Raw genomic sequence first — 26,015 nt, forward strand, 5'->3', positions numbered from 1 at the left:
GCAACAGTTTCCCTAAAGGTCAATAAAGCCTCTTCATATTGAGTCTTTAGTATTCAATGCCATTTCTCACTAGCAGCAAGTTTCCATTCTCATTGAAACCCCATTCCAAATGTGACATCATCAAATTTAAGTAAAATATTACAAATAGGACCAATTTAAGAAAAAGAAGTCAGTGTTATACATTATTGAAAACCAAATAGACTACATACGGGCTTTTAAAATTTAAAATAAACTTATTAAAAATGAGTTAAGAGGCCTCACATAATGCTCTCCTGGCTTTAACTTTAACGAGGCCATCTTCAGATACTTCAAAAATAAGAGGCATGGTTTAAGTGCTTCTGTGCATATTCATGAACTCAGTCCTCCACAGACACAAAGTCTATACTGAGGCACCTCCCAGAAGTGGGTGTGTGAAAGTGGGGGGGAAAGGTTTCTGATTTACTATACCAGAGCAAAACACTACTGATGAATGTTCTTGTGTTTCAAAATGATTCCAACTACAAAATGTAGTCATCATTATAAAATCAAGGTTGGGGAGTTCTGCATACATTGAAAAAGAAAAACAAAGACATAAATAACTAATTTCCTTAAGGTTCATGTAGAATAGTGAACACAATAATTTCAGGTGATACATTTATAGTTTCCTAATATCAAATACAGATTTCTAAGGTGGCTGAAATTTGAACTCCCTGGGAGAGAATGGTATAACAATCACATGCAAAGGAATGAATCTGCTTATGAATCTGTTTATTTAAAAAAAAGAAATTACTCAGAAACGTGTATATTTCCAGTGAGATATTAGTACCTTATTAAATTTTACATATTCATCATCAATTAGAGAAATTACCTTGATGAATAGATGCATTTTATAAAGCTGAGATTTTTATAATTCTAGAGATTTTTATAATTCTAGATTTATAATTCTATAAATCTTCTCACCAAGTGTCCAACTATTTCAAACATCGAGGGCTTTAAGCAAAGATCTGCTGAAAATTTTATAATTAAAAATAAATCACCAATGAAAAAGAAGCTTCTAAAAAATAAATATTTAGTTTTTGTTGTTAAACTAATATTTAATTTTGATTTGCTTATAGATTTAAGTTTATTTGTTTGAGGCCAATTTTAATAGTTAAAAATTATTTACCATTTTGAAGTCTTAAAAATATTGTTTTGTCAATTTTAAATTTTCATTTTTCTGGTTAAGGCTACTTCAGATATAAAAGGTATCAAACTGCCCAAAAATACTTTGGAGCTGTTGCTACATAGACAGACAGTGTGTCCTTTTAAAGGATCATCTGCATTTTGATTATATTACCTGATCAAATATTAATTTTAAAAAATTATCAAAAGTTAGGTATTAAGAAAGGAATCCATCTCAAAATGTGAATCATGAACCTTGACAGACAGTGATTCAAAGTAATCATTTCACTTATTTTAATATCCAGGTTTGAATGTAAAAATGCTTGTTAAATGTGATTAATGTTCTCATTATTTAAGAAATAGAATATTTCAAACTTTCGATTATGGTATATGCAATAATGCATTAAATTTTTTTTAAATTTAGGTTAAACCAGTAATTCAAAAAAGGCATTAAACTATTATTTAAAAACTAAATTGACATTTTACTTTTATATGAAAATTTACATGCTGTTTGAGTTAATTTTTTTAAAAAAAAGATTTTTGTCATTGAAACTGTTGAGGCTTTCAAATTCAGTAGCTAAACAACAACTGTTTTCTTAGCCAAACAATTCTTTCAGCTGGAGACATTATGTGTAAGAAGTCTTCCTTCTGCTCCTGTTGTAGCTTCTTCTGCATCTCAGCAACAAGAATGTGAAATCAGAGACATTAGGACTCTAAGTTGAATAAAGGCATTCATTTCATGGTAAACCTTTTCTTCACTTACAATGAGTGATAAGTCAGCTTTTCTTACAAAACATATTATAAATGAACTAGGTTATGGCAATAGGTTATCTCAGTGATAAAAATACAACTCATGAAGAAATAGAAACAGAGAGAAAAACATGTCCCCTAACAGAATAATTTGTATACTGATGATTTAAGGTTTTATACTTGTATAGTAATTTCAAAGAAAAATGTAGGCCAAGGACCTTACAGAACTGAAACCATTCTAAATAACAAGTTGCCTATATTCTTTCATGAATATATCTCCTTAGTGGCCTACTCACACTAGGATATGCTCTTAATAAACATACACATATATTACTCCTCGGTGGAATCTCCTTCCCTAGATACCTGCTTCCCAGAAATGTTCTTTTAAAAAGAAGCTAGATGAGCAATAGATGACACCAAAATCTGCCTTTGTTCCCCAGGAGGAAGCATCAATACAAAACAGCTGGCAGCATCTTCCTCTGAAATAACTGGCAGCCTGGAGCTGCTTGACTAAAATCTGAAATGACAACCAGTTGGCTGTAAATGGATGCACCCACAATGAGAGAGATTTAGGAATACCATCTGTCAATCCATAGATGTAGAAACAAAACAAACTACAGAACGAAAACAAACTTATTTTAAATCAACAAACAAATGTAGCCGAAATATAGTCCATGATATATTTGATTACTGGTATAACCACAGTAGAAGACTTTTAAAAAAAAGTGACTTTTTTTAAAATGATACTAATGGATTTATAAAAGGTTTCTGTTTCCAAAGATGTTATTGGGGTCCACATATTCCTTGACAGACTTCAGCATCCCGAAGCCGACATCAGAGATACTTTCCTTTAGCCATTGCTTCCGTAACTTGCCCACTGGAAAAACAAAATCAAAAATGCTTCAATATACACTATGATGCTGGGAACCAATCAATCTTGTGACCACGAGTGAACAAACACTGTGTGATAAATGCTTTTATTCAAAAAGGAGAAATGTTTTGCTTTATTTGATTTATTGAGCCCACCAGACTATCAAGCTCATTAAGCCCAATGTATTCCCAGGGGAAGTCTGTGCTCCATGGTGTCTCCTTTCTCTGTAAACTATGAAATGGAGATTGAAGCAAGCTTGGAGTGAGATTACAGCCCATTTTACAAATAACAAGATGAGAAAAACATGCATTTCAAAAGAACTCACCCCTCTCTTAACTATCAAAATACACCAAAGTTTCAGAGAAAATGAAGTTTAACTAAAGAAAAACATATCAAGATGAATTTGTTGTGTATACTTAACGAAAATGACAGGATATATACCTTTAAAATATTTTAAGACACACAAAAGTTTTTTAAAAAATAAAATCTGAACCTTTAATAGGCTTAAAAAAAATCTGGTTAAAACGTTTTCCATTTACATTTTCTTTTCACAGTTTTAAATAAACTTGCATGTTCTCAAATAATGGCCACTTTATTCCTATTGTTTTTTAAGACTTGAGGGGTTTTTTTTAGGCACCAAATAAGTCAAATACCTAATCCATGTTAAACTTAATCTTCTGCTTTTAAATACTGTATAAAGTTTCCCTTCTTTGTTTCTAGGTCTTGCTAATTTGTCTGAGAATAATGAAGTAACATAACGGTTAATAGTATAAATTATGTTTTAAAAGACACTCAATGAAAAATATAACTTTTTCTAAGTAGAACTTTTGTAAGAAAGAATATGTACTTAACCAGTAAAAGAATTGTGAAATGTCAATTTGTTTTGGCGCTAAAAAACGAAGAAATATGCTGACTTATCTGTGGCAAAATGGATAAATCTTTCAATTTATAGTTAGGGTTATTTGTGGTTAGTACTTCTCCAAAAAACAATTATAATAATTGAATTCAAATGGTCATTTTCCACAAATGTTCATTAATGATCCAAAGTCATCAACAGTGATTTAATTGGCCAACTGAAATGAGAAACCTTCTTTCATTAAAAGTATTCAGCCTGTCATTCTAAAATGCACTCCCATTTATCAGGCTATAGTGATACATCATAGCATCTGCCTTTTAGAAATCTTAAATACCATTTTAAACTCAACTCAAACCATCTTTTGTGTCCAGGTCTCCAGGAAACCATCAAATTGTCATCAAAATAATAAATTGCATAATACCCTCAGGAAACAAGATATTTTTGCTTGGCTTTTTGAAATAAAAAAGCATTGCTGGTACTAAGGTGGGAGGGGGAATGAGGTTCAGCAGGAAAAAAAAATCTTAAAATGAAAAATTTTGTTTAAGACAGCTCTAAAACCAAAAGCTACACAGTAAAAATTCTTATTCATATAATCTCTACTACCTATAAAAGATGTTCTACCAGGACTTTCTACTACCTCCCTAAGGAATAACCCACAACTATGCTTCAGCCTCAGTTTTTTCAACTGCAAAGAGATCAGCATCTATAAAGTCTCTTCACCTCTAATACTCTGTCATTTTAAGCATTTAAAAAAAGTTAAAAATCAGTTATTTCCAGATTGCTATACAAGACTTTAAAAAAAAAAAAAGCAACTATTCTGTGAGTGGTAAAAGTGGCATTACTATATTACTATAAGCTACCCACACTTAGGCAGCTCAAGGGGTGAAGAGGAGTCAATGCCAGTCTCCACTGTTATCTGTAATATAGTTTCACTGAATGTGTCCTGTGGTTATGGATGTAATTGTCCTGAAAAGACTGCAAACAACTGCTCCAACAAGATGGAGCACATTAGAACCTCAGCAGGATGCCCAACAGCTAGCTTGTCTGCCTGGTTTTACACCTCTAGTAATAATGCAATTCCACAAGGAACTGAACCATCATCTGAGAAGCCACCCAACAGCCATTGCATATTTAATGAAGTCGCTCACCAAGGCTAGAAAACAGAAGGTGCTTGGAGTGCATCATTAGTTCTGTCAGAAGGATAATTTACACATCTATCTTGTCAAATTTTCTATGGTTTATACTTTTACAATAATCAATCTAACATACATTTGATTAGTGAACTAGAAAGTAAAAAAAAAGGCAGTACAGCCAACAAAGCTGTGGCCCCTCATAAACATATTTTATGAAAGAATTTAACCCCTTGGTGGAAGAGGTCTGTGAGCTTCTGCCATTGATAACAGAATTTGAACTGCAGTTAGAAATCTTGGCTTATGTGATTAAAGTGACTAGAAATTTTTGGTTTTCCTTAACAATTTAAGTCAATTACACTGCAGGATAAATGTACAAATAGAAAACACTTTAAGTTAAAATGTTCAATATGCCTTAACAGCAAGACAATTATTGGAAATAGTCTTCTTGAGGTTTGGGAGAACCTTCTGTGGCTACTTGACGTGCATCAATAAATTAAAACGACAACAAAATACTACAGGCCTTAATCCTGGAGAAGGCCTGTAGTATTACAGGCTTCAAATTAGAAGACTTGTATTCCAGAGCTAAACAACAACAATAATGCCTTGTGTACAATCCTTATTTGTACTACTAGGCATTCAAAAATTAGCTAACTATACTGATCTGTACACTTGTAACACACATGAGTACACAACTATATAGTAGCTCTTTAAACATCTGTAGAGCTCATTTTCAGAAAGGGAAGAAATGATACTCTGTCCTTTATGTAGCATGCCATATTAAAGAAGTGGACAATGAATAAAGATAGCAAATAAGACGATTTTTTGGCCTAAGACTATTTCAATTTACCTTGTATATGACAGTTATCCACTGAAAAGGCATATGTGCACATTCATACCACATGAAGCTTATTCTTCTTTCTATACCTGAATAATCTGATGTAGGATACTCACAGCTACTAACCCAACTACATCCTTTGAACTTCTGATTCTCTCTGAGAGTCAACACTACAGATACAAAAAGCCAAGTTCACCATCTTTGAAAACAAGACAGGGATCCTGTATTTCACAATTCACTATTATCCTAAATATATGATGCCTTAAATACTTAAGCCAGGTATATAAGAGTCTAGATGTATTTTACAAGATACAAAAAAGATGGGCCAAATACTGAACATTATAGAAAAGTAATTGAGGAAGGGGGGATTCTTGTTCTGGTTAAATTAAAAATGTAGTTCACCTTTTCTACAATTTAATTTCTAATAATGTATACACAAGATTGGAAAAAACAAGTTTTTTGTGTTCTTCCATAATGTACAGTACATTTTTAAAAATTTGCTTTTGGAACAAAGAAAATAGAAGCTTTCAGGGATAGTCTTTGAAATCATAGGCTCGACATTCTCCCTTTGGATCCTAACAGATTCAAGAAAGAATGCATTTTGTGGTATGATCAAAAGCATAAAAGAATAAACATACATGTATGCAAGGAGTAGAGCGTGGGGTGATATTGTGTGTGGAAAATGTGGTGGCAGGCTTAGCCACCAAAAATTATCTGGAACTACTCTTAGTGGTTTAACGGACTGAAGACTTAGCAGAAACTACTAAATAGTCCCAACTCCAAAGGGATAAATTTGGGGTCTGCTAGTCTCAGAGGTCTCTTTGGCTAGATAAATTTTAACTTGATGAATCATGGATTGTAAGGTCAAAAAGATTATAGACTTATGAAAAAGAAAAAATTATGAAATGGGCTATACACTTAGATCATTGAAGCTAAAGCTCCTAAGTAGAAATTAGCCAGAGCAAAAAGCACCTAACCATTATTATAACAACTATATTTTGAAAGTTCTAGTTTGAGCATCTTGGATACCTCTTTAGCACTATTTTATAGGTCAGATTTAAAAAAGAAAATCTAGATTTAGCTGCTTATATGAGTAACCTGAGGATTGACCACATACTTCAATGTTTAGTTAATCTCATCAAACTAGGGGTGGGTTGTGTAAGCAACTAGTGCTAGAGAGGCACCCAATCTCTTCCCAGATGAGGTTCTGGCACCCTGGAACTTGTTAGGTACTGAGGAGAACAGAAAACAACAATGGAAAATTTCTGCTCTTTGAGTTACATGGTGATCTGACTATGATAATGTTTCTTCAGACGAGGGTTTCAACCTGCAAAAAGGATTTAGTTGTCTATTTGCTTGTCTACAAAGCACATTTTTGTATGTTTAATTGGTTTTGGTGGAGGTATATGCTGAATGTTAGCCAATAGACCTCCAACTTAGGGATGCTAACATCCAGCCTTTAACACATTGACTGCCACACTAGAAAAAAAAAAAAATTTTTCCTTGGGGCCATGGTATTTTATTAGGAAAACAGAATAAAAATTTTGAAAACAAAACAGTCCTTTCTAATGTAATGAAAAATCTGTTATTTTTTATTATTTTCTGTGTGTGAGTTATATGCAACTTGAAAAACAGTACTCACGCCTCCCAAGATAAAGAGACATGTGAGTTACATATGCTTCACAAGGCCCTGGGCTCAAAACTAGTGCACATGGAAGTTAATGTGCTAAGGAAAGTATGAGATGGGGACTAACCAAGATTCCATGAAAGATAAATTTAATGCTCAGTGGATACTAAAAATCATATTTTCTTTATTAAGTCATCTGGCTTATTTTCTACTAATGAAAATTCTAGTATCATGATGATAAATCCATGGATACCACACACTTTAATAAAGCAATTTAAATATGCTATTATCGTAAGATTTTTCTTATTGTCAGTATTTAAAATATCAGTTTTCCTCATGTTAAGATTTCATCTGTACAGCTTATATAATAGCTCTAAGTGCTTACAGACCCTTGAATAGGTCTTTAGAGATCATGAAACAGAAAAAAAGTTTGAATTATTAGGATGATAATAGATCACAAGAGCTGGATTCAACTTGTCTTCAGAACCACAATCAAGTGCTAATTCTACAGTTACGTCCACAAAAAATGTCTTGACATACTTGAAATTTAAACTACAGTAGCAATCAATAGCTATACAACAATGACCAAAGCAAGTGAACATGTCAAATAACATGAGATAGATAAAGATAGAAAAGGATAGAAATCATCATACATTCCTTGAGGACTAAGGCCCACGTTTTATTCCTCTTTGCAGTCCTGTTGCATAACAGTACATGCCACACAGTAAGAATTCAAAAAATGTTAATTGAAATAAAAAGAATCCATAAGCCATTTTAGATAAGAGGCAGGGATTCAAATATCTAGGGAAAGCAATTTGGGTTTTCTTAATTTCCATTGGTTGTACCTGCCCTGCATTCCCTATATTCTGATATTATTTCTTGCACATATTTCAGGCTAATCTACAGTAGGTAAGACAGGAAAAGGTACGTCAGAGAATCTCAAACGTTCATTTCCTTCAAAATCTCTTAAGACTCTTTGGACTGTAACAGTGGTTTTAAACTGGGGTGATTTTGCCATCCCCACCCTGGCCAGGGGACATTTAGCAATATCTAGAGACATTTTTCGTTGTCATACTGGGGCAATGTTACCAGCATCTATTGGGTAGAAGCCAGGGAGGGACGCAGCTAAACATTCTGTAACACACAGGACAGCCACCCACAACAAAGGATTACCCAGCCAAAAGGGTTAACAGTGCTAAGAATGAGTCCCGTTGTCTGTGCTTCTAAGTGTCTATCTCTTAGGAGCCCAAACATTTCCATAAAGGTGACATACATTTATTGCTACAACCAACTGGATTAACAGCAAATGGCTCACTGCCATTTGCAAGAAGTGACCTTGCTCTAAATTTCAGGTTACCAACTAAATTGAGAGAAATTCTGGGAAAAGTAGTAGACAGAAGTTACACTGTGAGAACATCAACCATTAATGACAAATGCTATTAATACTTTATTTTAAAAGTTAATACCTAACGATTTGAATCTAATGTCCACTGAAGAAAACTTTTAAGTCATATTTTGGGGGTCATTTTTCTACTCAATGGGTAAAAATATATACAGGTTGAGTATCCCTTATCTGAAATGCTCAGGACCAGAAGTGTTTCATATACAGGATTTTTTTTGATTTTGGAATATTTGCATATACATAATAAGATATCTTGGGGATGGGACCCAAATCTAAACATGAAATTCATTTATGTTTCATATATACCTTATACACATAGCCTGAAGGTAATTTTATACAGTATTTTTAATAACTGTATGCATGAAACAAAGTTTTGGCTGTGTTTTGACTGTGACCTGTTACGTGAGGTCTTATGTGGAATTGTCCACTTGCGGCGTCATGTCGGTGCTCAAAAAGTTTCACATTTTGAAGAACTTTGAGTTTTGGATTAGGGAAGCTTAACTTGTACAAAATAATTCTTCACAGCACTGACCAATAGAACATTCTGTGATGGTGGAAATATTTTATATCTGCACTGTTTAATAAAGTAGCCACTAGCCACATATGGATATAGACCACTTGAAATGTGGTTAGTGCAACTATGAAAGTGAATTTTAAATTTTATTTATTTTTAATTAAGTTAAATTTAAATAGTCACACGTAGCCTAGCAGCTTCTGTATTAGACAGCACAACTAAAGAAAATTAGAATAAATTTTACTTCAAGTCACCTTTAAAAGATTTTACACTAGGAAACATCTATTGGGATTGACTGTTTGCTAATTACATGAACCTTACTATAAAAAGTTAAGTATTTTATAGCAATATAATAATGTAGTACGAGCATTCTCAGACTAACAAACATCTTACTTGTAAGAGTCTTAGACATAAAATTACTGGGAAGAAAAAGTACTCTACAGGTCCACAGAGAAGCAGCATTATCCAAGCCACCTACACTCTCCTGGTGATACACCTGAGGCTAGAAGCTACACGGGTATAACACATGGTAAGAGATAGCAAACACAATGTTGTCCTTGAACCTTTTTGTCTTGGACTCGGCATCTGTAGTTGCACGGGCGGGAAGGGATCAGTACTTTCTTGCTGCAGACATTCTGTCAGCTCTTAAATCTGTTTAAACCTATGATATAGCTGAAATAGTTTAATGTCCAGCTAAATTATAAATTGGCTTTTACAGTCTGTTCTTAGAATGTAACAATTTGCAACATTGCTCCCATTGAAAATATTATAATCAACTTATAAGTTTTGTGAGAAAAGGCCAGTCACAAAAAAGAAACTGAAAAAAATTAAAGGGTCAAAACAAATTTTCTGTTATCTTATGGTAATCTGATACTGTTTCAATGTTGGAAAGACTACATTCAATCTGATGGCTATCAAAAAGTACAGGAAATTGACATTGATATAATCAAGATATAGAACAATTCCATCATCGCAAGGATCCCTGTTGTTGCCTGTTTATAGTCATGCCCTCTCCAGCCCCAACTCCTCAAAACCACTAATCTGTTCTTTATTTTTATAATTCCATCATTTCAAAATGTTACAGAAATAGAATCATACAATATGTAACTTTTGAGGATTGGCTTTTATTCACTCAACATAATTCCCCAGAGAGTCATCCAGTTGTTATACGTATCCATAGTTTGTTCCTTTTTATTGTTGCGTAGTATTCCATGGAACGGATATACCACAGTTTGTTTAGCCATCCACCAGCTGAAGGACATCTGCACTGTTTCTAGTTTTGAGCTATTATAAATAAAGCGGCTATGAATATTCACATACAGGTTTTTATGTGAATGTAAGTTTTCATTTCTGTGGTACAAATGCTCAAGAGTGCATTTGCTAGGTTGAGTGATAGTTACATGTTTGATTTTTTAAGAAACTACCAAAGTGTTTTCTAGAATAGCTGTACCACTCACTTTACACTGCTGCTAGCAATGTAAGAGTAATTCAGTTTCTCCACATCCTTCCCAGAATTTGATATTGCCACTATTTTTTATTTTAGCCATTCTGATACATGTGTAGTGGTATCTCTTGTGGTTTTACTTTGCATTTCCCTAATGGCTAATGACCATATCTTTGCATGTGATTATTCGCTATCTATATTTTCTTCTGTCAAATTTTTCTTCCTGTCTTTTGCCCATTTTCTATTTACACAGCTTGCTTTTTACTATTGAGCTTTGAGTGTTCTTTATATATAATAGATATGTCTTTTATTGGATATGTGGTTTGCACATATTTTCTCCCACTCTGTAACCTATCCTTTCATCCTCTTTTGCAAAGTAAAAGTTTTTAATTTTGATGAAATGCTGCTTATCAATTTTTTCTTTTAAGAATTATGTTTTTAGTGCCCAATCTAAGAACTTTTTGCTTTTGCCTAACTCTAGACCCTGAAGATTTTCTCCTATTCTTTTTTCTAAAAGTTTTATAGTTTTGTGTAAGTGTGAGGTTTAGGGCAAGATTTATTTATTTACTTATTGCCTATGGACATCCAATTTCTCTAGCACCATTTGTTGAAAAAGCTATGCTTCCTCAATTGGATTGGTTTTGTACTTTAGTCAAAATCAACTGGACATATTTGTGTGGGTCTATTTCTGAGTTCTCTTTTCTGTTCCATCGATCTATGTGTCTTCCTGCAATATCACACAGTCTTGATTACTGTAACAATAGTGTAAGTCTTGAAATCAAGTAGATTGATTGCTCTCAGTTTATTCTTCTTTTCTTCAAAATTGTTTTAGCTATCTAGTTCCTTTGCCTTAACATATATATTTTAGAATAATATTTTCTGTATCTACAAAAAAATCTTGCTGAAATTTTGATAGGGAATGCATTAAACACATAGATAAATTTGGAAAGAATTGACATCTTTACTATGTTGAATTCTCCACCAACCCATGAATACTGAATGTCTTCATTTACTTAGGTCTTCTTTGATTTCTTTCATCAGCATTCAGTAATTTTCAGAATACAGATCCTATATATATTTTATTAGATTTATGCTTATTTCAATTTCCTTGAAGCAACTGCAAGTGGTATTATATTTTAAATTTTGGTTTCTATATGTTTACTGTTAATATACAGAAATGTAATTGTTTTGTGTGTGATTGTATCCTGCAATCTTGCTGTTTTTATAGATTCTTTGGGATTTTCTATATAGTCAATCATGTCATCTACAAATAAGGACAGTTTTATTTCTTCCTTTCCAATGTGTATGCCTTTTATTTCACACTACAGGTTAACAAACAGCCCCACACGTGATCTTTTGCTCAGCTTCTTTCAAGTAGTCGTTTACTTTTAATGTGTCTGATACTATTGGGTTCTGTTAAGACCACAAAAAAAGCTAAGAGCAGCCGCCCCATGATTATAATAGGAAATAATTTTGGTTAGGTAAAGATACCAATATTTAAACTAAGGCTGGTTATATTTAATCAAGGTTTTTTACTTCCTGACAAGAACTTAGGTATAATTTTAGTAAATGAACAACTTAAAAACTTAAGTCATAAATTGAAATTAAAAACATGGCTGACATAAACTCTGTTGTTTAAACTGACCAGCTCGTCAGTTATAAAAACAAGCACCATGAAGATTAGGTTAAGTAGGCTTTATATTTCCTATAGCCTCCAGTTCCAGACTACATCTGTTTTCTTTGATACACAAAACCGAGTTAAAATAGCTCCATTTATCACAGCATGATTGTAGGCAGACAAACCAGCCTGTCTGTTTCCAGATAGTGAAAGCAACTGTTATTAATCACAATTACAGGCCAAACCCTCTAAGAGAAATTGCATCAATATTCTCCCAACCCTCAGCCCTTCTACTCTGGAACTCAAAAATGGTATTAAGAGAGTTTCACAATACTGCCTGAAGGTCAGTAAGTAAAGATGCTACTGTGACATCAACTTTTAAGTTCACGGTACAAATCAAGGAAAATCTTTTCTCCATAAGTGATCTCTCAAAAGCTCTACTATTGAATAAGTTTAGTAGGGCAATTAAACACATTATTTAAAATTTGTATTGAAGTGGTTTCTGCTTTATGAAACAATACTAAATAGCAGTGGACATTTGAAATTTACAAATTAGATGATTTATTTTAAACAGAGACGGTATTATGAATATAGACACTTTTCTATAGCAAATTTCACAGCCAACAATGTGAAATTTATTTTTCTCTCATAAAAATTGTAAGGGACCTTCCTGTAGAGTGACACCAACTGCAGGTTACAGATGAAAAAGTGTTATGACCATTGTTCAATCATATCCCTTGAATATATGGACCTTTCCCAAATAAATCATAACCCATTCTTCAATGGTTAAGGCCAGAGTTTAAGAATACAAATCTGAGTTCTACCTGGTGCTACTGCTATTATTAAAATTAAAAAAAAACTACCCTTTTTTAAGCACCTACTATATGCAAGGCATTTAGATGTTTTACACACGTTAGCACAGTTAAGTCTTACAACATATCTATGAGGTAGGTGCTATTATTCTCATTTTGCAGGTGAGGATAGTACAGGTCAGAGAAATGATTTCCCTAAGGTCACACAGCTAGTTAAGTACAGACCCAAGAGTTGAATATAGATTTCATTCCAAATCCTATATTTTTTCCCTTCTGTATATCAGCTCCTCAAACTTATATTTAAGACAAAGTTTGAATGCAACTTTACACACTTAAGGCATCCGTGAAAGAATACTAACATGGCTGGTGATATGGAGTTGCAGAGAAATGCACATTGTTTCACCTTACTTTTCCACTAAATAACTGACTCTGTTAATATACTTTCCCAGAAATATTATGGCATAAACTAAGCCTTTCTATGATTAAATATGACCCCATATTCAAACAAGGCCTGGTTCTTAAATATTTGAAGTTAAATTAGCAATGAGACTATTGCCATTCTAATATAAAGATTCAGAGCTGTTTGAGAATTTGCAAAACCGCCCTAAATTCTGTAAGCACTTGGGCATACACTTCTCCGATCACTCAACACATTCACTGAGCATCAACTCTTAGAACTATGTAGAGCAGCCAGTTCTAGGGACCGGGAAATACAGTGACAAACAAGATAAAGTCTGTAACCTCAATGAACAATGGGGAAAACAGAAACCACACAAGGGAACAGGAAAGATACCTCTAAGAAGGTAACGTCTGTATCAGAGATCTACGTGATGGAGGAAAGTGAGCCATACAAATATCTGGGGGAAAAAACAAGAGGAAGAACATTAGAAAAAGAGAGAACAAATAGCAAAGGCCTTGACTGGGAAAAGGAACTGGTATGTTTGAGGAACAGCAAAAAGGCCAATGCCACCAGAGAGAAAAGGTAATCAGAGATGAGGGCATAGAAATGGATACACCATGTATATCCTTGAAGGCTCTGATAAGGAGTTTGAATTTTATTCTGAATGTAAGGAGAAACCATTGATTTTTTTTAAAAGAGTACTCTGGCAGCAAGAGAAATGAGAGTAGGGGAGCAGAATGGAAGCAGACAGACCAGTTAGGAGGCCACCGCAGGAGGAGATAGTGATTTGAACTAGGGCAATGGTGGCAGAGGTGATGTCTTTTAGTATCTGGGAATCATTAGCATATAGATGGTATTTTAAGTCTAGAACTGAGATAATCATCAAGGAAGTGAGTGAATATAGAAGAATGAAGGGCTGTGGGCTGAGCCCTGGAGCACTTTAATATTTAGCAGTGTAGGAAAGGAAAAACTAGAAAAGGGAAAATATTGTCATTTTATCAGCACACCTAAAGTGTATTCACACTTTACTTGGTTTCTTTTTCTAAGCATTAGAGGAAACCAGGCAGTTTAGAGTTTGTTTCCATGCAGTTATATATGTGACCACATAGAAAATAAAAATATGAGAAATAGGATAGAAATAAAAGATTTCTATTTAAATGAAGAAACTGTTGGTAAGTTAATACGCACTCAAACCTGATTCAACTTTAAGCCAGTAATTACTAAAAATACATTATTTCACCAAACTTGGGGTCTTCAACAAATAAAAGCCTCTAGGCCTAGAACCTGAAATGCCCATAAATTATACAAGTAGTTTCACCGTAACATAATCTGACCTGCATTTGTTTTATTACCTGATATTGCTGACATGTTAGGAACCTACAATCAGGAAGTGTAAAAACAACCAGAAAGTAAAACTGACTTATGGGCAAGAACTGAGGAAAAAAAGAAAATATCTATCATGAGGAAATTAAAATTGTGATTCTTTCTGTTCATCTGCTTCATCTAAAGCAGGGCAAGTAATTAACTTAGAAAATATCAAAATAAAAACAACAGGTTTTATATTTTAAAATAAAAACAGTAACATGTAACATTTCTTTTCATATCCATTTTTTAAAATTAATTATGTGTCTCTTTTCAAAGCCTGACAATTTCAATCTTTTAAGATTTTATTCGATTGAGATATTTTAGGCTTTTAATTAAGAGGACAGGGATATTGAGGCAGGAAGACATGAGTGCAAATCAAAATTCTGGCACTAACAATTATTGCTGATTTTTTTTGGCCAGTTACTGCTTTGCACTCAGAACCTGTGTCTTCATATGAAAGGCAGAAATAATATCTACTCCACTCCATTTTGAGCAGGATTATAGGAGATTAAGTTATGACAGAACCTGGCAAACATTTATAGCTTTATAAATAAATGTTAATTCTTTTCTTTTGTTCTATCTCCCTCCTCTTCACTGTTTCAGCATCTATAGTATTTATACGTTGATTAAAGTCACCTTCTGAGTGTTTTTCAAAGGGTAGACTTTTACCTTAACTGAAGCAGTGATGATATCATAATCCTAGGAGTTTTTGATCAGTGGCTTTTGAAATGCTATATTTTATTCTTCTGCACTATAAGGCCCTTCAGGGGAAGGACTGACATTCTTTGAAACCCTATTGTCTAGCAGGCCAGTAATATTTATAATATGGAAAACAGATTATACAACATTAAAAGGCATTAAGCATACTTTGTATCAAAAATATCTGGAGGAGCTATTTACATTATTTGCTCTGTGATCAAGAATTGAATAATCATGATCTTATAGATTAAGGTTTACATTTTTCCAACTTTTTTAAACTTATATTTCTGTGTATTGATTACTATGACAGACGATAACCTTAACTTTCACAAATAAAATCCAAGTGTCAAATAAATTTGTATTAGAGTTGTTTAATTCTCTTATTTTAAATCTGTGCATATTTCCTTTTTTCTATAGTGAAAGCTTTACAAATACATTATTTCAAGTATGTTTCTTTACACTCTGTTAGAGCCTACCAAGGAGCTCTCAGTGTTTGGGGCATATCTGAAAAAGTAACATCAGGAGTTCTGCCATATTACACTTTCCGTACCTCACATATAGACAAGATTGGAGGGACCTGAATACCCTCATAGATCCTAAAAAAGTAAAGAGTCATTGACCAGGGAAAAAATTGTTGGTTTGGTTTTCCTCTGCAATGTTGGAGATCATTTGGTCATTTCTGATTTCTACAGGATTTCTAACATTTGGCTTGAGTAAACTGAGAACATCATCCCCAAATTAAGGAAACAGCTCATCTATTAACTAATTACCTAAATGACTTCTATTTCCTCCTTAAACTCATGATCCTGCTGTTGTTACCCTCTTGCAGAATCATTTCTCTCCCCTATTTACCATTATAAACACGGAACCTACCTTTCCTGATTTTAGAGGAGAAGGTGCACTGTTAACTGCTGACATGTACCAAAGGCCAAAATTGTTGGCTACAAAGGGGAAATTTTAATTTTTCTTCAAACAAGTAATTATGGCTAAATTATTTTGCCTCCTCCCCCACCATGCAATCAATTTAGAATAAGGAGCATATAAATACTTCATATTATGTATTTTTGAAGTTCCTTACATATTAATACATTGTCATCCTGAAATAGAATAAAAAAAGATTTAAAATAACATATATTGGCTTTCTGAACATTTTAAAGGAAGGTGCTAAAAACTAAGTATCTTTATAATATACTTCTTGTATAAGTTTCCAAAATTAGGTTTAGTCTTTTAGAGTAATCAGAAGCTTTTAATTCTACTTAAGAGGTTTCTAAATATCCATTTTCCTCCCTTCTTCATTTGTGTCATTCAAACATTCATTAGAATGTCCATCAAAGGATAATAAATAGAAAAAGGAGAGAAAGAGCATATTCATTCACTTTAATGCTTATCAGCCAACTAAGTTAAAAATGTATTTGTGGGGATTACGGAAAAAGTAAGAAGATACCAAAAGATTAAACTGATGCAGTGGTGTTGGGAATTATCTTTCTATTTCATTCATCCACATTAGCAATCTTTTCCAGATCTTGCTACAAGAAAGTTACACAGACACAGAGTCTCTATAATCTATTCCTTTTTCCACCAAAATTCTTCGATTCATTCTGCACAAATATATGGAGGGCTAATGGGGTGAAGCATTATTCTAGGTGTTAGTGGACAGCCACAAACAAAACAAAAATCCCTGTCTTCATGGATTCTCATTTTCCAATTGGAAGAGGTAGATAGTTTTTAAAAGTACAAATGTATAGCATATTAGATAAGTACTATGAAGGAAAATAAAAGAGGAAAAGAAGGATATGAAGAGTCCAGGGCAGGGATAGGAGCTGAATTTTTAAATTGGGTGATCATTTATTCTCCTGCTTCTTCTAAAAAAAAAGTCTACACCATTCTACTTTCCTAAGCATCAAACTATATTGAGGCATATATTAAGAACAAATTTCTGTTATAGAGAATAAGTGGATAACCACTAAAATTACATTAAAAAATTTTAATGACAGAAGAGCCACTGTTTAAGTTTTAAAAAGACTGTTTCATATTACTTTCATAAGCCTGCTGATAAAAAAACATAGATATATCAGAATAATTTTTATTGGTGATGTGATAAATTCTTGGATAAAACTTGATACTCACCAAAGTGACCATCAAGTAATAACAAAACAGCATTAAAATCCTGAAAAAAGATTTTTTCATATCCTGTCTTGATTAATTTGCTGAGCTTTGGGTGGGCAGAACAAACAGCTCTTCAATATTTGGTACAAATGATGTCCAGCTACATTCCAACAGTGGCTGAAAAACATTTATGTAGGGTTTTTTTTCCCTTTAAAAACTTTTGCTGTAACGGTCAAATACCTCCCAGGCAAGCTGAGCCATTCTCTGGTAATATGAGGTCCCTGAGAACCCAGAAGGCCAGCTAGGTTCTGTATCTAGGATGGCCTGTCAAAGTAAGCTTCTGTTGGTTACTGCTACACCTATCTACCTACCTGAGTGACAGCTATTCTAAGACACAAAAACTTAAGTGCTCTCAAATTACTCACATCATGACTCTCCCTCAGCATTTTATTGAACCAAACATTTTTCAAAGTAAGAATATTAGAATTCTACTGACGAAAAAGAATACCTCCATGGTGATGTGACAGGCTCCCTCCGTTTGCGAGGATTTCTTCTCTAGCAGCTGCCTGTATTTGGAAACAACACAGCAAATCATTGCTACTTAGATTTCACTTCGGAGTAGAATAAGACCCAACTCCCAAAGGAAGTACATACTTCCTGTGTTAAATAATAAACCAGAAGCCTAATTTTCCTCTCTTAAATGTTTAAAAACCAATTAAAGTGTGCAGCTTAGCTTTTAGTTTTTTTCTAGTGAACAGTCACAATGTCTACAAAGACCACTTTGAGATTCTAGAAGAAAAAAGGCAAAATGACTGATTCAGCACCACTAAATTGTTAATAATAAATAAAAAGTTATAAATCCAAAGTCAGGTTCTACCTTGAAGAACATCTTATTATACCAATAAGCATTAGTGACTGATACTTAACTGACTGCTTTCTGTACATCCAGAAAAGTACCAAGTAGTCTGCCTGCAGTATCTCATTTATTTTCACTATAGCCTTACAGAATAACTATAATTACTCCCACTTTACAGATAAAGAAAATGAGGTTTAGATAGGATAAATTATTTGCGTAATAGCACACAGTGGGCATAGAGTCAAAATTACTTACAAAGCTATCACAGACCAACCATAATTGCCCTTATGGAGAAAATTTTGAGGGTGATGAATATATTCATTATTTTGATTGGGGTGATGGTTTCACAAGTGTACACATATATCAAAACTCACCATATTGTACACTTTAAATATATACAGTTTACTGTATTTCAATTATACCTCAAGAAAACTTTAAAAAAAAAAAAAAAGAGGAGGGATAGGAGGGTACCAACCAAACCCTGTCTGTGGTTTGGGTCTAAAAATGTGCCACTGAAATTATGTTGTAGTACTATCTTTGGCAGGCATGCAATGGAGTTAAAACACTAGGGCACCTGAGTTTTTAAGAAACCTCGGCTTCCCACAGGATCCTCCACTGTCTGTTAACTCTAGGCATATTTGTAATGAGAAACATTGGCCATCAATAGAAGGCTTTATAAAAATTAGCAGCGTAAGACCCCTTAAAAAATGTAATAAAACCTGCTAGCTAATGAACCTAAATCACTTACACATAGCTTTGACATACAAAAAAACAAAAAAAAGACACACTTAGAATGATACTACAACCACACAGACCAAGAGCATTAGGATTGCCGATCTCAAGAGCAGCAACTACCTGGAGATGGGTGGGCTGCCAAAGTGACATCAAGGATTCCTATAAGCCATAGGAATTCCTATTGTTATTTAATTTAATCAGCTATTGCATACTCTAAGTAACAACCAAAGAATCAAAAACTAGGTATATAGTATATTAACTTTAGACTCATAATTCAGTACATAAGGTAGTACAACAAATATGCTTTTCATTACTGAGGGCTAGCAGCCAGGCAAACCATGTGCAATTAAAGAGAATCAAACTAAAACTCATAGTAAAATTTATGGAAATTAATTACAAATATAAAAGCTATACACATGTATGGAAAATTACCTCAGTTTGTTCAAACACGGTCATTGGGTCACTAATTCCCCGGTAGTAAAAGGCAAAATAGAAGTAGATACATGCGCCTGCATCATAAGTCTGCGTCACCCTAAAAAACAGACAAAATCCCCCCAGGGGCTTTAAGTTAAATGAAATCAGATTTAACACCTAGAAACTTAAAGGCAAGATTACTGAAATAATTACCTTAAGCTATAATCTCATTCTCTACCCAGCCTTCTACTCCATGGAGGAAATTTAGCTTGGCTTTCTTTAGAGTTATTACCAAAACAATGAACTGAGGATGCAGTGTGAAACGAGAGAATTTTGCTTTCATTTAAGTACCAGTTTAGTCAATATGATAGGTTTATATTCAATCTTTCTCTTGTTTATTTGTCCCATGTTACTAAAACTTCTGTTGGGAAATAAAACAAACTTTTATACATTTCATCAGCATTTTATGATGAAATGCCATTTTCACTGATCTTATTGAGGTTGTTTTGTTATGTAGCAGTAATGGGAACTAACAGCTGCATGTGTGAACACACACTTAATATATAGTCAGATAAGTATTGGTATTAGCTGTTTTAAACTGCATAATCAAATTAAAATTCAACAAAAACGTTAACACCTGGAGATATATATATATCTTGACAATAAAATAATACTAACTTTTTTCCCCACTTTCCTCTATTCACCAAATTTTATGTACGATTAGTTCTTCATGTGGCTGGTATAACACAGTATTTAAGGCAAATCCATATTGCAAACAGTATGGCTCTATTCTTTTTCAAAGGCATTTTTTCCTGCCAAAGGACCACACCATGAGGTCCATACATGGAGGTGATGACTATAGTTTGTACTGACACAGTAAATGGAAGTGATACAAAACAAATGCCCCTTGAGAAAGGCAACATTAGACTAGAAACAAAAGACTTGGTTCCAATCATTGGCAACATCACGACTCAGAACAGGAACATGAAACACATGGAATACATACGAACGTTCTAACACTGACTAAAATAAATAAATTTTCATTATTTAAAAAAATCTACATTGATAATATGTGGGCAAATTATAACCTTTTAGAAGTGCATTAAGTGCTCCGACAACAATATTAGGAACTTGTCATTTGCTTGGATTGTCCTGGCTCAACAGACTTAAAGATTTGGGGCAGAAAAAAGTAAATCACTGAAGTTGAGGCCAAAGACCTTGTTCAATCCTGGCTATAATTTTAAAAATAAATGACAATGAAATAAGTATCAGTAACATTTTTTTCCTACACAGATAATTTAAATGCACTAGAAGATGTTCTTCTAAGCTCTCTTTATAAAAACATGACATAGCATGACAAACAGGATTGAAGAATGCTTATAATTCTCAGCTCAGTTTAATAAGCTATCTGATAATGCACTAGATACCTGGAGGGAGAGAACATAGAGACAGACAACATTCATAGCTTTAATGCACCTTAAAAAGTAATCTAGACTCTGGATTATACAGGTGGGAAATGCTAAGGTAATCAAATCACAATGAACGATTATACAAAGAATAAGAAAATTTGGGTAGGTCAGATTGGGAAAGGTGTCCTAGAAAGGCATACCTAAATGAAGATTGACAGAAAATGTAAGATATTGTTCTAGGAAAGAAAAAGCCATATTATTAAGGCACTGGAGAAATCAACCAGGAGATAAGAGAGGAGAATAAAAAAAGCTAGACATCCAGGAGTAGAGGAAGATGGACAAACAGATTTAAGAAACAAAGTAGGGAAGAATGACCTGAAAAATAGCACAATTCTGACATCAGGAATAAGAAAAACTAAAGAATTTGAGGAAGAAGCCAAGATCAAAGGACCAGTGGTGAGTAATGGCTATCACTCCCCTGACAGCATGTGCAGATATTCACCAACTCTCCAGCACACGTACCCTCTGTGGCACACAGACTTGCTTGTCTCCTTCCCTAGGCCTCATATCTTCTCATATGCTACTCACTCTGCCTCAATTACCCTTCCTGCATAATGAGCAACCTTTTTCTTCCTCTTCAAAAACTACCTTGCCATGTCAAAAGGACACAAAAGCCAGCTTAAAGGTGTTCCCAGTGGCCAAATCTGGGAAAATATGAGCAACAAAGTGAATAATGGTAATAATGGATATATCCCAGATAATAAAATACCTATAAGTCCCTACTGATAGATAGATGGGGTTATAAGGGACAGGGAGAGCTCTTCCTTACAGTGAACTCTAATCAATAAATACAGAAGGAATGATAAAAATAGAAAATCATCATTTGCAAACATCACAATAAAAACTGTTATGATCAACAATGGGAGATTGACAATTAGGAGACAGTATAAGAAATAGGATATTTGCGTATCTTGCAAACTTTCTTTCAAAGTTTCTCCCCATAAGACATTTATTAAGTACAACAGAAAAAAATATGTATGCATTTATTTATTTATCTATCTACCTATTTATTAATATTTAGAGACAGAGTCTTGCTTTGTTGCCCCGGCTAGAGTACAGTGGTGTCATCATACCTGGGACTACAGGTGCATGCCATGACGCCTGGCTAATATTTTTCTAAAAATAGTAATTTTATAAAGGAGAAACCTGGCAGGCACCACCTTAACCAACTAATCAAAGTTAACATCACCAAAAAACATACCAATACTATGTTTCTCCTACTATGATACACCAAGAAGAGTACATCACTTCTGTGGTATTCTTGCCGAAATATATAATTTGAATTCTATCACGAGGAAACAACAGACAAACCCCAATTGAGAGACATTTTAAAAGATAACTGGTCAACATTCTTTAAAAGTATGAAGGTCATGAAAGATAAAGAAAGACTGAGGAATTGTTCCAGATTGGAGAAGATTAAAGAGACATGATAACTAAACACATTAAGTAATCCTGAATTGGATCCTGAACCAGAAAAAAGATACCAGTGGGACAAATAATAAAGAAAGGCTTAGGCCGGAAGCAGTGGCTTACACCTATAATCCTACCACTCTGGGAAGTGGAGGCAGGAGGATGGCTCGAGCTCACGAGTTTGAGATCAGCCTGAGCAAAAATGAGACACTGTCTCTACAAAAAATAGAAAAAATTAGCCAGTGTGGTGGCACCTATGGTCCCAGCTACTCAGGAGGCTGAGGCAGGAGGATCACTTGAGCCCAAGAGTTAGAGGTTGCAGTGAGCTATGATGACACTACTGCACTCTAGCGGGGGCAACAGAGTGAGCCTTTGTTTCCAAAAAAATAAAAATAAAAATAAAATAAAAAAATAAAGAAAGGTTTGTAGATTAGTTAATAGTGCTGTAACAACACTAATTTTTTGGTTTTGATATTTGTACTATAATTGTGTAGGATTTTAACATTTGGGGAAGATGACTGAAGGGTATACAGAAACTATTTGTACTATTTTTGGAACTCTTTTTGGAAGTATAGATTATTAACCCCCCCAAAAAAATTAAGAATTTGAAAACAATGTGAATACTTCCCCATGTGGCCTGAAATAAACAAAAACCCCACCTCTCTCAGGAGGGCTTTTCTTTTTTCAACTAAGTATACTGCAATTAAAGACAGCCTCCAAATAGACTAGATGGAAGCTGGTAGTTAATTATAAGTTTTCCAAACTTTCTCAAAGTAAAATTCAGAAACAGGATAAATGTTCAAATACTAAATATGATCAGACTGGGTGAAATGTTCACTAAGCGCACATTAACAATTAGTAAGAATTTAAAACACAAATTGAATGATCATATCAAATGCAGCGACATGGCCTTAAAATACTGTCTAGACCCCGTATGTGTATATATTACATGTGTGTATACAAAAGATATCAAGACTGTTAGATTATTAAATATATATATAATATATATCTGATCTTTCACAATGCAATTAGGAAAGCATTTAAAAGGGAGCTAAGGTAATCATAGTCAAATCTCCATATGCAATTTACAGAGTTTCCCACAAAGAATTTAATTTAACAGAAGGAGCAAATACAGAGGAAATACTCTTTTTACTACACAATACAAATAGAATCTAATCTAAAATTTTAATGGCCTTTTAGGCCAAATGTTAGGTGCCTCAGAACAGAAGAAATGAACTGTTTAACAATGCTACTGTCAATTTGCCAGCTGTCTTTTTCTTATAGTGTTAATTCACCCTCATAAAAAAGGTCCCTTAAATGTTTACATTTTAAGCACCAGATTTACAAAGTTTAAGAAAAATTGGAAAACCATTTCAACTATGAGGGCACTATCATTAGTAGTAACCAAATTCAAATAAAGTTTGGATAAATGAATGAAATTAGTTTATAGCAATTAGTAAAATATACATCTCTCATAAGAGAATCAATATTAATAGAAAATATAACTAAATATTAATAGACCACTACCATCTTCCAACGAGACCAGGATCTATATATTACACAGTTCAGTTTTTAGTAAATAAGCAGACTACTAAAGTCACAACAAAGCCTGGTGGGCCTGAGTGATCAGTATCTCAGACAAAGTCCAAATGATGAAAAACACCATTTGAAATACCTCGATTTGTATCCATTTCAGAAAGTGACTCAGGTCTAACACTTTTTAAAATAGATAAATTCTATCATTTAAGACATTTAAATAATAACCTCTTCCAAAATAATCTGAACAAGTAATGTATTAATAGTAGTTGAAGTTATTCTTTAATTTCTAAAAAAAGCTTTTGCATTCTATACTTTATGTAGTACTTTGCTTGTGTTAGATTCACTGACTCGCAATTCCTTCATCCCTTCTCATATAACTTCTACAGAAAATTTAGGATCGGAATTTCTATTCCAATGTATAAAGTACCTTTTATTTGACAAAAATGAACTCAATAACTACATCTGAATTATTTTTCTTAGGATTTTTGATTTTTAATTAGAACTATAATTATTTTAAAATAATTTTTTAAAATCTGGTTTAAAAATTATATCTCACATAATTAACACAGAATAATCTCCTTGGTTACTATTAAGCAACTCATACTAAAATCAAATTCTAATTAAATGTTAGTTTAATACATATAAGCTATCAGAACTATATTTAAAACTTTTTATCAAAGCCATTCAAGTTAACTAGACTTTGCAAATTCTGACTGGTTTTACAAGATGATCACAGAAACTATGCATATACGCTTTTATAAGAAAATCATTCTGGAGGGGAGCGGATGGGTGTTTACATACATAAGGAGTGCGATGCGCACCATCTAGGGGATGGACACGCTTGAAGCTCTGATTGGGGGTGGAGAGAGGGGAGCAAGGGCAATATACGTAACCTAAACTTTTGTACCCCCATAATATGCTGAAATAAAAAAAGAAAAAAAAAAACAAAAACAAAATCATTCTTAAAAACATAGCCTACTTAATCAATATGACATATGACCAGTTCAGTCTAAATATACTAATTCTATCTATCTACAAGACAAAAAGGAAGATTTTTTAGGTCTCATAAATACATTCTGAAGAACCTAGATTTAACTATTATTACAGAGTGTGCCCTAAGGCAGAATATTTTACTTTCTAATCATTTTCAATAAGTAGTGGTTTATTATTACAATGAATATTTTCATAATAGAGGGGGGTTCTCAAGGGATGGTGAATAGAAAGTTGGACCCCACCCCCCAGGAAGTGGGAAGGGTAAAACTGTTAAATTACCACTTGACAAAATAAAGAAATAAACATTTCAACTACACAAGAATAGGCTTTAGTATTTAAAATGTTTCAAACTTTAATGGTAACAAAAGCCTTTTGGATTATTCGGTCTCATTTGTTTTCAGGATTATAATAAAAGAGGCCTATCTGTCCATCTAAAAGATCGAAATATCAAGAGAAGAATAAGGTATCAATCTGGGTTGATAATATAAATAAGCACAAATTTTTTTCTCAGATTTTAATGATTTTAAGATTCATTAAAAGATTCACTTTTTAAAGATATACCCAAATTAAAAAAAAAAAGTAACTTGTACATGCTTACAACCTTCATTTGTAAAGGTTTTCTCTGAGGTCATTCACTAAGCTACCATTAGATTTACCAAGTTATAAGCCTTTCATTACATAGAGCAAGGTCTCTATTTTCCCTTCCTTCAAGGTTTCTATAATTCAATAATATCTAAAATCCACTTTATAAGCTTTTATAATCTCTGATTCTATCCCCAATGTATTTGTTCTAAAACATTTTAATACACAGACTTGCTTTGTACTTTCTGCAGCACTCCTCAAACCCTGACAGTCTCTCCCATACAGAAGCAGAAAAGACTATTTCAAGGAGACCCTTCTGATTGAAATGAACAGTTAAAGTGTAAGAAAGATGCTTTTCTCAGATCTCTCGTAAGAATTCTACTTTCTTACCCTGCAGAAGCACAATTTAGCAAATTCTAAAAGACATCTCTTTCCAATGGCAGCC

At 33.5% G+C, this 26,015-nt stretch overlaps 1 protein-coding gene across 1 annotated transcript in view; it reads right to left on the reverse strand.

Annotated features, from left to right (window-relative positions):
- Window positions 1-1,681: 1,681 nt before the first annotated feature.
- AGPS (alkylglycerone phosphate synthase) overlaps window positions 1,682-26,015 on the reverse strand; it is a 114,098-nt gene continuing 89,764 nt past the window's right edge. The window contains exons 18-20 of the mRNA XM_069470463.1: window positions 19,596-19,695; window positions 18,081-18,138; window positions 1,682-2,767 (exon numbers count right to left, since the gene is read on the reverse strand). Of these exons, the coding sequence (XP_069326564.1) occupies window positions 2,646-2,767; window positions 18,081-18,138; window positions 19,596-19,695 (280 nt within the window). The 3' untranslated portion in view covers window positions 1,682-2,645. The remainder of the gene's footprint in view (window positions 2,768-18,080; window positions 18,139-19,595; window positions 19,696-26,015) is intronic.

This window comes from Eulemur rufifrons, chromosome 1 (assembly GCF_041146395.1).
Source record: "Eulemur rufifrons isolate Redbay chromosome 1, OSU_ERuf_1, whole genome shotgun sequence".
NCBI classification, from domain to species: Eukaryota; Metazoa; Chordata; class Mammalia; order Primates; family Lemuridae; genus Eulemur; species Eulemur rufifrons.